The sequence below is a fragment of the Tachypleus tridentatus genome, chromosome 5, assembly GCF_004210375.1.
Source record: "Tachypleus tridentatus isolate NWPU-2018 chromosome 5, ASM421037v1, whole genome shotgun sequence".
NCBI lineage: Eukaryota > Metazoa > Arthropoda > Merostomata > Xiphosura > Limulidae > Tachypleus > Tachypleus tridentatus.
Genome location: NC_134829.1, coordinates 21,207,697 through 21,220,765, shown reverse-complemented (window position 1 = coordinate 21,220,765; position 13,069 = coordinate 21,207,697). Strand labels below are relative to the sequence as shown.

Here is a 13,069-nt window from a genome sequence, read left to right as displayed (position 1 = left end):
AGACATTAGGAGTAAGATCATAAATTAGAAATTTCTTAAATTGTGTCGATTTTGTTTTTCGTACGAGCAGTGGCGAAGAAATAAACGTTTGTTTTAAATGTATTCAGTTATGAGTTTTTCTAAATCAAGAACAGTGCGTAATAGTTTATAACTAATTAATCAATTTAACCAATTTTCAATTACAATATACCTTCTCTACCACAGTGCGTTGAATAATTTTGTATTCCACAATAAATTTAAGAAACGTATTTGTTGTAATTCCGATAAGCTCTAACCAAAATATGCAGTTTTCTTCGGTATCAGTTAGATGTGCTTTGTTTCAAATGAATGTTGCAAGTAGTTAAACTGCATTACGTTAAAAAGTTTACTCTCTGTCATTACTTTTTCAGATTATTTGTATTCTAATCTTGTTGAGATATCTCATTCACGCTATTAATAAAATAGTCAAACGATGAAACAGCTGTCAACGTCAAAGATCCATCGAAAAATTATTTTACCAAAGTATTCAAAGACACTTTTAGTCCACGCTGATAAAATATACATAAATTACCCCTGTTTTAGGGCCCGGCATGGCCAGGTGATTAATCCGAGGGTCGTGGGTTCGAATCTCCATCGCACCCAACATGTTCGCCCTTTTAGCCGTGTGGGTGTTATAATGCGACGATCAATCTCACTATTCGTTGGTTAAAGGGTATCTCAAGAGTTGGCGATGGCTGGTGACGACTAGCTGCCTTCCCTCTAATCTTGCACTGCTAAATTAGGGACGGCTATTGTAGATAGCCCCAGAGTAGCTTTGCGCGAAATTCAAACCAAACCCCTGTGTTTACCGGTAGGTGGCGCTACTACAGTATATCAGCATGTAAATCGGAAGTATTCTTTATGCTAAGTGTTCACTATTTAAACCAAAGTAACAGTTACAAAAAAGGTAAATGTAACTTGTTACCGTCATTTTTATACATCTTGAATATTTTCTGTTTTTCTAAAGCTCTCCCGAAGTGAAAGATTTATGGCATTCCAGTTTGACAGAGTAAGTCTTTTTTTGTGTGTGTGTGTAATAGGCTACATTAAACTAATAACTGAAAAATATTTATAAAAATGTTTATACAATATATAATAGTTTTAACTTTATTTAAACATAACTTTTTGACACTATTGAAAAATTATCTTAGTTAAAATGCGCTTTAAAGTTGAACAAGTATTATGTACGTACATTTGATGAAAACACAATACATACTTATAGTTCAAAACTAGCACTAGCGTAACTATAGTTACAGATATTTTTAATACTCTTATAAAGTGTTTTCAACATGAATAACATCTCTAGGAAATTAGCTGTTAGGTTGAAACAATTCTTATTAATTTTGTATCGTAGGTAAATTACTAAGATAAAGAACACTGTAGGAAGTAATTTTACTTCACGATACATAATTATCTGCGTTACAGATAATAACCTGGGCTATTTATATAATTTTATGAAATAAACCAAGTAAAATAAGAATTATAGTGATGACATTTAACAAGTTTTGGCTCTCTTAAAGACGAAATAAAATCTGTGAGAGGGACAATACGGCTGTGTAAGACAAAGCTGTAAGGGTTCGTTGTGTGTTATTACGGCCAAACTATATATAAAATTAGTTCTCATGTTGTGAAATAGCTAAAGATACATGCTTTGTTTTCTAGTTTAAGGCATTTAACGAAAATAGGCCATTTTTGCATAATAAAAACTTATTTTTCTAGGGTTATAAACAAAGCGAAAAAAACTGAAACGGCTGTCGCTACACTTAAGGTGTCATACTGGGACCAGAAAGCAAAAAAAGAATTTGTAAGTATGATTTTGAGGGTAAAGAAAGAAATGATATATTGCCATCTGTTGACAGTATTATGAAATTGTCAAAGTAACCACTTATGAAAGTATAGGCTTCAGTGTGCTTTTTCTTTTAACTACTGAAATATTTTTAAGGTTCATTTTCTTTTATTATCATTTAAAACTGGATTTTAAAGAAAGAACTGATTTATTGAGTTCATATAACAATGGTTTCCAGTTTAATAAGTTTTGAAATAAACACACACATTAAGTAGCTTCAATCAGTTATTTCTACTTTAGACAACTACATACTACGTGTTTCCATTATACTTATGTAGGACACGACCATTTGTCCCACATATTTCCTAACGTGCGAATTATACAATAAAATTTGACATATAATGTAAATTTTGTTGCAATGTTGGAGATGAAGTGTATAAGGCTACTACTGTATTATGCAAATTTATAAAAATAAATGTTTAAAAATCTTAATTGTACCACAGTTTGGGAATAGCTGGTTTAAATAACAGAGAAGGTGTGACGTATGTATCGTGGAGCCAAGATATGATTATATTGATACAACGTCCGATACAATAAGATCTATGTATCTTCACGAAATTTGACAAGCTTTTTGTAAACAATATAAAAAAAAATCAAATTTTAGTAAAGTATTTTAGCTAAAATTAATTGTTTAATAAAGGAAGACGAGTATTACGTATTGTCTTCATTTATTTTATAAAAAAAAAATTACATGAAAAGCAACGTAACAGATTAACAATAACAAAATACACAGACAGATATTAACTTTTGTTTTTGTACTTTTCTTGTCAGCCACCATTTTGATTGATCAAAGCTGAGACTACGAAAAAAGTTTTAGTGTATGAAATGCATAAGACACTAATATAGGCAATAAACCATTGGTAAATCTTGTTTGTAGAAATACACAAGACACTAATATAGGCAATAAACCATTGGTAAATCTTGTTTGTAGAAATACACAAGACACTAATATAGGCAATAAACCATTGGTAAATCTTGTTTGTAGAAATACACAAGACACTAATATAGGCAATAAACCATTGGTAAATCTTGTTTGTAGAAATACACAAGACACTAATATAGGCAATAAACCATTGTTAAATCTTGTTTGTAGAAATACATAAGACACTAATATAGGCAATAAACCATTGTTAAATCTTGTTTGTAGAAATACATAAGACACTAATATAGGCAATAAACCATTGTTAAATCTTGTTTGTAGAAATTCATAAGACACTAATATAGGCAATAAACCATTGGTAAATCTTGTTTGTAGAAATACATAAGACACTAATATAGGCAATAAACCATTGTTAAATCTTGTTTGTAGAAATTCATAAGACACTAATATAGGCAATAAACCATTGTTAAATCTTGTTTGTAGAAATTCATAAGACACTAATATAGGCAATAAACCATTGTTAAATCTTGTTTGTAGAAATAGATAAGACACTAATATAGGCAATAAACCATTGTTAAATCTTGTTTGTAGAAATTCATAAGACACTAATATAGGCAATAAACCATTGGTAAATCTTGTTTGTAGATAGGCAACTCTCGATAACAGCAGTGACGAGGAAATATCTTATAGTTTGTGACTTTTAAAGTCATGCGATTTCTCCGCAATTACTTTCATTTTATATTTTTGTATACCTAAATTTAATGTTATAGAAAGTAGTTGAGTCTTGAATTTGACATATATTTAAATGTAATAATTTTTCTCACAACAGATCTACAGATAAGATCAAGGATCAGTATGGCATAATAATAGACTTAAGCTATCAGAGTATAATGCCATTTTACTCGGGTGAATCGTAAGACATAAATAATGTGGCATTGTGATAGGATAGCAGAATATAATGGCATTTTTTCAGGTGGCTGTGAGGCACACAAAGACAAAATGTGGCATAATAATAGAATAAAGTAACAGCGTGTAATAACATTTCATTTAGGTGGTGTGTAATTAATAAAAAATATGTAGTAATTAATAATGTATTCATCTAGGATTTCGTGTTTATATTTTTACACATGATGCACATATCAAGGTTTCTCGGTGCAAAAATCTTTGCAGAATCCTCTTCGGTGAAATGTGGAAAGCCTGATTAGCCAGCTTGTCACACAGGTTCTGTTACAAGCGATCGACCTGAAAACTCTTTTCCCCCCAAAATAGGAAATTAGATGTTTGTCGATTAAATAAATAGGAAACATGAAATTGTATGAAACTATTGGACGTTGGTTGGTCTGACACAGAAACTTGCAAAAAATACCAAAACAGTAACTGATTGTTAAATACAAGCGACAGAGTTTTGAGACACATCAAGGCTTTAGTGAGAAATAGTGATATATTATACCATTGTTATCAATGAATATCGGTACTTTATAATGTAAAACACTTTTTTCAAAGAGTTAAAGTATGGCATAATAATAGACTAGGCTATGAGAGTATAATGCTAATTTACTCAGGTGGATAACAGAATATAATGACATTTCACTCAGTTAAAACAATAGGTAGTTTAGTGTTTACTTGTGACGAGAGATCTTCGTCGGTGGATTTGGTTGAAGTCCAACTTTTTTTTTAATCCTTTCTAATAGACAAACGTAACAAGTGTGTAAACAGGTTGATCTATAGTCAGTTGTATTCACTCAGGCTTTCGGTTAAAAGCAAACAATGGCCACCAGTGACTGAGTTCTCAACTTAATGTGATGTCACGTAAATAGATACGATTTTTTTTTTTCAGTACAAGCCTATTAAAGTGACGAACACACAGACAGCCAACGACTGTATAAAAATTATACTGAAGGAACTTGGAGAAGAAGTAAGATCATTTTCTAATCAGTTTTGTTTATATTCGGATCATGTGATTTGTTATTAGATTTGAAAGCTGTTTAGTTTTATACGTAAACGAGGTTTTAAATTGTTCTTACATGTATTTATTATTCCAGAATTCAAATTCCTATCGATAAAATTTCTTAAAATTGAATATTCATTACATTTTGTTTAATTATATTCTAGATAGTTCTTTTTGCAGGCATTTAACTACTTTTTCCTTCAATATCTGAAGAAAAGTGTTGTTTTTTTACATTGACCATTAAGCAATTTGGTGTTGGTACAGTTTTTTCCTTTGGTACCATGACACATATTTGTTCAGTTCGTTTGAAATGGAGATAAAAATATGTCAAGAAATGTTGAGTGAGTCAATTCTCATTTGCTAAATAATGAAATTTAAGTTTGTTCTTAGTGAATACTTTATTCTTATGGACAAATTTTCACGTCTAACTTCTTCGGAAGAGATATTTATCGTTTTAAATAGTTTGAGTTTTTTTTCATTTATTTTGTTATCCAATTTCACAAAGTGGAATACCGACTAATGCTGTCGTTTGTTTTTGTTCAAACATTATCAGAAAAGTGGATAATCTGTTAGTATTGCGTTTGCGACCATTTTGAGTGACTGAATAAAACAACACTAAAATATGTAGAGAAGTATTGTCAGGGCGAAGTTAAAAAACTGAAAAAATAACATAATCTATGAATATTACTCATTTTATGTCACCCTTTTAATTTATTTACGTATAAATGGGAGTTAAAAATATTCATAGGAGATTTTTGGCCCCCAAAATATTACATTTTCACACAGATTTTTAATTAAGAATTTGGTAGCGTAATTGTAAATATGATATCAGGTGTGCTCAGATATGTTGCTCAATAAAACATAAGTATGTTACAGTTAAAATAACTGATTCTACAAGAATGATTTACTCCCCAAATTAGATGACCAACTTGAAAGATTGTCAACTATGGGTGAAGACTGGAAAAGATGACACACCTTATCCACTGATTGGTATGTATGCAGCTGATTTTCCAAAATCTTACTAAAATAATGTGTAAGGGTTCAAACGGTATATAATCAAAATTTGTCCGTTTCTATTTAAGCTGATGTGTCGAATGAATGATGAGATTATTTAATTACGTCAACCCTTCGCATGGGTTGTATAATTCTGCTTACCCCACCCTATGCACAAAGATAGGGTTCACATAACAATTGTGTACATATATTTGAAGAAAACACAATACATACTTATAGTTTAAAAATAACACTAACGTAACGATAGTTACTAGTATTTTTAATACAATAACTTCTTAATGTTGCACTTTTAACATATTTGGCATTGTGCCAAAGTTTTGCATGAGTTCGAAATGAGAAAATTCCATTTGTTACGAAAGTAGTTATGGTGTTTAAGCTACCAGTAGTAGTTATATTGATTTTCGCACAAAACTACACGAGCAGTAACAGCGCCCCAATCCCTAATTTTGAAGTGATAGGCACAATGGATGCAAGCTTGTCTACTCCACCCTCCATCAGCTTTTGGATTATTTTTATTGTAGTGTAACATGACTGCCGTTCTTATAACGCATCCATGGCTCAAATACTGAAAGCGATTTTTTTTTTTTTTGCGATGACGGGACGCGAATTACGGAATCTGAACCTCGTGGTCAGGCGCGCCACTTACTGAGCGGCGTTCAACTTAGCGGCATAGATGTGTAGGTCATATTTTAACTGTTGTATCTTCATCTCGTATATCAGATTACTAACACATAAGACATAATTTGGAATTTTTCTGTTGGGGAATATTTAGTTGTGGATTACAGCAGTTAAAAATGTAATAATCACACAATTGTGAAGTCGTATCTGCATCTTGTACTGCAATATCTAAAAATAGATCATGGACGAATATTTGAATACAGTTTTAAAGAAAATTATTAATCTCAAACTTACGTTATTCGTCTATACTCGTGAAGTTTCTTGCCTTCAAGTTTAAAATACCGTAACTGTGGTTTTTGTTTGATTTTAACGGCAGATGATCAGTTATGTAACTTAACACAATATTTCACTTTTAAAATATCATTTAGGACACGAATCCCCATTCTCCATTGAAATGAACTTTTTACGGAATTTGCTACAGTGTTCTTTTCTGAATCCTTACAATTTCAACAATGTCAGCTCTGACAAAAAATGTGTGTTCATTTTTCGACGGTTATCAACTCTAAAAGTTGCAGCTTTAACAGGTGAGAAACCCAATTTCGTGTTTACTACGTTCATAGTTTTTCCAATCTATCACATGGTTATAGCTTTTTTACACTCTAGCTTCCAGTCGTTACATTGTTATAGTTGTTTTATAATCTAGTTTCTAGTCTCACATTGTTATAATTGTTTAACAACCTAGCTTCCAGTCGTCACATTGTTATAGTTGTTTTATAATCTAGTTTCTAGTCTCACATTGTTATAATTGTTTAACAACCTAGCTTCCAGTCGTCACATTGTTATAGTTGTTTTATAATCTAGTTTCTAGTCTCACATTGTTATAATTGTTTAACAACCTAGCTTCCAGTCGTCACATTGTTATAGTTGTTTTATAGTCTAGCTTCCAGTCGTCACATTGTTATGGAGATGTTAATCTTTATTAATTTGTTGTGCGAATACAAACACGTGCTTCCAGAGGTACAGCGGAATGTATACCGAATCGCATCGCTATAAATCGGGTTTCGGTAACTTTGGGCACAGTAGAGATAGCCCATTATGTAGCTTTGTGTTTAATTCCAAACAAACAAAATATAAACACGTTCTTGTCTGTAAAATTTGTACGTTCCTTTTATGTTACTTTTGGCAGTATTATTTTCATTGCAAGAATGTTAATTAACATGTTAGTATATCTTATTGTGGTTCTTCAATTGAAACGTGTTACTTTTCTTCATTTAGATGTTTCTAAAAAGAGGAAAAGGCAAAGAAAGCCTACCATTATTGGCTGGGCTATCAAAAAACAGACAAACAAACAAGACTGTCAACATGATGAGAATAGTTCATCTTGCTCAATTTTCGGTAAACCACTTTCAACACTATGTGCTGACGGAAACATACCGAAAGTATTAGTGGTAAGTTTTGAAACCGAATATGAAAATAGATCTTTTGCAGAAGGCAAAAAAAAGTGTTTAAATAATTAGAACTGGTTTTCAGAACATAACAAACGAAATAAAGTTAGAAGTTTAGGAAAAAGAAATTTCATTTTTTTGAAGCCACATTTGTGATATTATACATGTGTCGTTGCCAATCATCTGAATGAGTTAAACCATGCATTTTGATAGAATTTATTTTATGGTCGTAATGGATTGTTCCTTGACTTACCATTTGCTTTATTTTATGTCTCATAGGCTATTCTAGCCCAGATTTTTCATCGAGGACCTTACATTATTGGAATATTTCGCCAGTCAGCAAACGCTCGATCTTGTAGAGAGCTGAGAGAAAAACTAGAACTTAACACGGATTTGGATATGAAGAACTTTTCTGTTGTTGTTCTGGCAGCTGTATTTAGAGTAAACAACATTTGTGCATCCTTGTATTAAGTGATAATCGAGCTTAGAACAATACGTGTATTTATATTAACCCTGAAATTACCAACGGATTTATTGATCCCACTGGGTTTACAAACAGTTTTCTGAACTATTTATGCACCAACTTGCTTATGAATCCATGGCTCTATTGGATTCCTTAATCACTTGCAAGTGACAAAAAACACAAATATGGTGTGAATATTGTAATTAATTTCACTCAATACTGTTGGCGGCTCCTATATATTTTATTCTCAAGAAATGGGTCGTTCCCTCAACTGTTTGGGGAGGGGCAGATTTGTACATTAAATGTTATGACAAACAAAACTATCAAATTGCTCAATATGATTGAATACATGGACACCGTTGCTTGTGAATCTGATGTAAGCAAGTTGTTAATTTCAGGGTTAACTCTTTGTGTGTGTTTAGGTTAAATCTGAAGTCGTGTGTGTGTGTGTGTGTAACTAAAAAACGCGAAGGTTTAGCTTGCTCATACTGAGCAACACCTGGATATAGAATAAATATATTCATGTCTACTACTATATATTAATGTCATTATACACTCCATGAAGCACCTTAAGACAATTAATTCTATAACACTAACTGCAGTCTATTGTTCTCCACACACTAAAACTTTTCTATTTTTTCCAGGAATTTCTCAGGTCACTTCCTGACTGCCTGTTGCTGTCAGACATGTACAGTAAATGGCTCGAGGGAACAGAATATGAAGATGAGTGGTCAGTAAGGGAGAAAGTCACAGGGTAAGTTCCTTTATTTCTAAGTCTCTAATGTAAATTATAACTGAAATTCTGTAACGGTTTGTTGTTTCCATTTTCACAAATCAGCTATTAGTGCAAGAGTGACTTCTATTTAATATTTAATGAAAGCTCACACTGTAATAGCAGTAAAAAAACAGTGGTACCCATCTCTGTTTAGGCCTTAGAATAACCCCCTAATTTAGCAGTTTGAGCCCCCCCTTCACAATAAAAAAAAAAAAATTGTCCTATCCACCCATCATTTACAAGACATGGAACAGTTGCTTTTGGTGTCGTTATTTGCGAACACTATAAAACATGCACAAATTAAGATTCGGGTTTGGTCAGTACACAAGATTTGCTTGGTGACAGCTACGAAATGTTAATCAGGCAGTCTTCGTCAAGTTTTGTTCGAGAACATTCATGGTATGTTTGTTTGTAAATACGGATTTTAAAAAAGCAATGTTATTTAAACGTGACACAAAAGTCGTACAACGCTCGTTTAAGAATGTTAATAGCTTCACTATGGGTTCATTTTCACTTGTTTCCAAATGCCATATGATAGTTTTGTATTTACCACTTGAGGTTAATTTATACTAGGGAACCTGAGCATACTGCTGGCATTACTAAAGCTGAGTAGTAGTGTTTTCAGAAACTCCTTAGCGTTCCTTAAGATCACCTTAATATTCGCATGAATTACCAAAAAAAAACAACTAATACACCGCGTATTTTACCAACGACAGTGTAGGGTCATAATCTAAATATTGTCGCTATTACAGTAAATTAATCATACATTACCAAATATTTCAAAAAACATTTTAAATAGAATATAAGATTTAGAAGAAAAATGTTTAAAACTTGTAAAAAAAAAAAATACGATTTTCCATTCTGTATATATTTCAATGAAAAATATCTTTCTAACAATTATTATTAAAAATCAATATCAAATTTATTTTGTAAACTACTTCCTCCTAATTATACTTATTCAATTTAGCATCTTTTCTGTAAGAATGTTTGTTTACATTTTCAGGTTATTGAGACAGTTACCGCCTGAAAATATTAATTTGCTGAAACATTTTCTTTGTGTCCTGTGGAAAATATCCCAGAATTCCTCGGAAAATAAGATGTCTTCTGACAACCTAGCTCGATGTATTGCACCCAGTCTTCTGTGGCCAAAGCTCATAAACAACCAAGACTGTGCCATACTTCAGCCAGAGGTGAGGCCTCAGTGCTGTAGTAGTCCCAGAGATAGATTAATAGAGACATAATTTTACATGAAAAATAAACACAAAAGTTGTCCAGACAATCAGAATTAGAATATGCTGATACATACGTGTTTTTGTTTCGCTCACCAGTTCACTCTACCATGAACTAGTTACATTTGTCATTGGTTAGCTAATTTTTTCTTGATTTTTAATCTTTATTATGAACACAACCTGGAGCTTTCTTTGAAAAATAAATGAAAATGTGTTTTTCTACGTCATTTGTGTGTTAATAATAATGCTACTAAGGCTGTCGGCCGTTGTTCCAAGTTTTGAAGTGCCGACCATGTAGAGATGGAGTGGCCGACAGCACCCACACATTTATCGTTTTTATTTATAATAAATAACATTTCTAAGTATTTCGTTTCTCTCCTTCCCATTTATTAAGTTATCAGCATCTGTGATTCTGTATTTATATTGTTAGTTAAGAATTATAAAGAGTTTACTTTAATAAGAAAACTTGTGTCTTTAACAGCTATTTTTGCTTTACATGTTACACTCTGAAGAATTCTCTCTCATAGTAACATTTGAAGTATTTTGATTGCTACATTAAATAGCTTTAATAGGCATGAGAATAGGAAGGCTTGGGCCTCATGGCCGCTATAGTTGGAAGAGAAGCACTTAGGTCCGGCATGGCCAAGCGTGTTAAGGCGTGCGACTCGTAATCTGAGGGTCGCGGGTTCGCATCCCCGTCGCGCCAAACATGCTCGCCCTTTCAGCCGTGGGGGCGTTATAGTGTGACGGTCAATCCCACTATTCGTTGGTAAAAGAGTAGCCCAAGAGTTGACGGTGGGTGGTGATGACTAGCTGCCTTCCCTCTCGTTTTACACTGCTAAATTAGGGACGGCTAGCACAGATAGCCCTCGAGTAGCTTTGTGCGAAATTCAAAAACAAACAAAACCCAAACGAGAAGCACTTAATCTACACACAAATTTGAATAGGTTTATGGATTTTCCATCTTCAATTGAGTTTTTGGCTCAGAGTAATGACTCGTTATATAACCAGTGAATTTAGTAGCTGGAGATAAGATAGAAAGATTAAGGTTGAAAGGTTGTGTATAGGAGTCACTAAACTGTTCATTTTCATATTAATTTATTGTGTTTTTCCATTACATTCATCATATCTTGACCCAAATTACCAGTCTGATTGCAAAATATTTTCCACGGAGATATCCCTTAGACATACACAGCTAAAATCTGGGAATTCAGTTCGTCGTGGTGGGGCCCAGCAGATAGCCCAATGTGGCTTTGTTCTAAAACAAAGAAACAGGCAAATAATTTATGAGAAAATATTTGCACTGAAAATGATGAGCAAGTATTAGAGAGAATACCCTGAATGAGTGTATGACAGTCTGTGGGTTGAGCTGACATGTTTTTGACAGGATGATTGATCAGTTGGACCTTTTCAGTACTCTTTCTTTATTTTAAAATGCTTAACAATATCTGGAATCTGAACTGCTCATCAGAGAGGTAGAATACGCACTAGTTTTCAAACTATCAAAAAGTAAAACACATACCCTATCCAGTTTTTCACACAAAAATACGGTCATTGTTTGTTGGATTCATTGCAAAGCTACTCGAAGGATATCTACGCTAGGCGTCGCTAATTTAGAAATGACAGACTAAAGGGCAGACAGTTAGTAAATACCACCCACCGTCAAATCCTGCTTTTTTTAAAATTAAAAGTGAGATTAACTGTTACATTATAATGCTCCACGACTGTAAAGGAGAACATGTTCGGTGACAGGGTTCGATCCCACTACCCGCAAATTGAGAGTCGATACTTCAATCACCAGGTAATTTTACCTGATACAAGATCTGGTTTTTCAACTATATAAATCCATCTTCGCGATTTTAGCGATTTATGTTTATAGAGATGATGGAGAAATGCTGAACAAAGTTTCTCGCTGTAAAGTAACAAGGGGTGGTGCCTCCCTGTACATGAACACTTCAGTTATTTTGTGCAAAAATAACACAGTTCAGCCAACTCCTTAAACTACGTCTTCATGGCCGTATGTGATAGAGAGGAGATTTATTTTGGTGGTAAAGTGTTTTACAGTTTAAAAATGTGGATTTTTTTCTCAGAGTACCTATTCTGTTCTAACATGAATATCAGAAACCCTTCTATACCCCACTCACTCCCATTAAGTTTGGTTTTATCGACTAACAAGGTGGTTAAAACGAAATCAGCAATTGTTACCATGATCCCGCTTGCATATAGATTACACAAACCAAAATATAGTATTATGACAGCATTTGTTTGACCGCAAAATTGTACAATATACTGTTACATTTTCTTCACCAAGAAACTGTGCAAAGTATGGTTACAAAAATTAGTTTAGTGATTGTGTTCCAATCCTGTAAAAAAAACAAAACTAAAGAGAGTATACTTTGTCTAGTTAAAACAAGAAAGATGATATTTTGAGTAGTTGATATGTACAGTCAGTATTTCTTAGTATCCGCCAATTCGAGACTACTTACTTCATCCTTTACTGTACAATCCCTTGCCAATCTCTGATCATTACGGATCGTCATAGTAACCTTGTAAGGTGTCAAGGTTAATTTGCTAAGTTCATTGTATAATAACGTACTCAGTTTCAACAGACCTGGCATGGTCAGGTAGTTAGGGCGCTCAACTTGACTCGCAAGGGAGGATCCCGAGTTTGAATCTCCTTCCCACCAAACTTGTTTATGTTATGTGACGGTCAATCCCATTGTTCGTTGGTAAAAGAACAGCCCAAGAGCTGGCGGTTGGTGGTGATGACTAGTTGCCTTCTCTTTAGTCTTTCACTGCTAAATTAAATGCGTCTAGCGCAGATAACGTTCTG

General features: G+C 33.2%; 1 protein-coding gene and 1 long non-coding RNA gene across 7 annotated transcripts in view; one reads left to right on the top strand and one right to left on the bottom strand.

Moving 5' to 3' along the window:
• The window catches only part of LOC143250678 (uncharacterized), a 30,490-nt gene that overhangs the window by 3,727 nt on the left and 13,694 nt on the right, over nucleotides 1-13,069 (bottom strand). The window contains exon 3 of one of the 3 annotated variants that reach the window (XR_013028300.1): nucleotides 10,074-10,211. The exons of 1 other annotated variant lie outside the window; for it this stretch is intronic. This is a non-coding gene — a long non-coding RNA (uncharacterized LOC143250678). Of the gene's footprint in view, nucleotides 1-10,073; nucleotides 10,212-10,712; nucleotides 11,495-13,069 lie in introns of those variants that run through there. One more of the 3 variants, XR_013028301.1, reaches the window with a different exon arrangement.
• Nucleotides 1-13,069, top strand: part of LOC143250676 (uncharacterized) — a 204,317-nt gene that overhangs the window by 186,723 nt on the left and 4,525 nt on the right. For all 4 annotated transcript variants that reach the window (XM_076501567.1, XM_076501568.1, XM_076501570.1 and 1 more), the window contains 9 exons: nucleotides 986-1,027; nucleotides 1,738-1,822; nucleotides 4,582-4,659; nucleotides 5,613-5,682; nucleotides 6,753-6,908; nucleotides 7,600-7,772; nucleotides 8,049-8,210; nucleotides 8,877-8,986; nucleotides 10,011-10,197. In XM_076501567.1, the coding sequence (XP_076357682.1) occupies nucleotides 986-1,027; nucleotides 1,738-1,822; nucleotides 4,582-4,659; nucleotides 5,613-5,682; nucleotides 6,753-6,908; nucleotides 7,600-7,772; nucleotides 8,049-8,210; nucleotides 8,877-8,986; nucleotides 10,011-10,197 (1,063 nt within the window). The remainder of the gene's footprint in view (nucleotides 1-985; nucleotides 1,028-1,737; nucleotides 1,823-4,581; nucleotides 4,660-5,612; nucleotides 5,683-6,752; nucleotides 6,909-7,599; nucleotides 7,773-8,048; nucleotides 8,211-8,876; nucleotides 8,987-10,010; nucleotides 10,198-13,069) is intronic.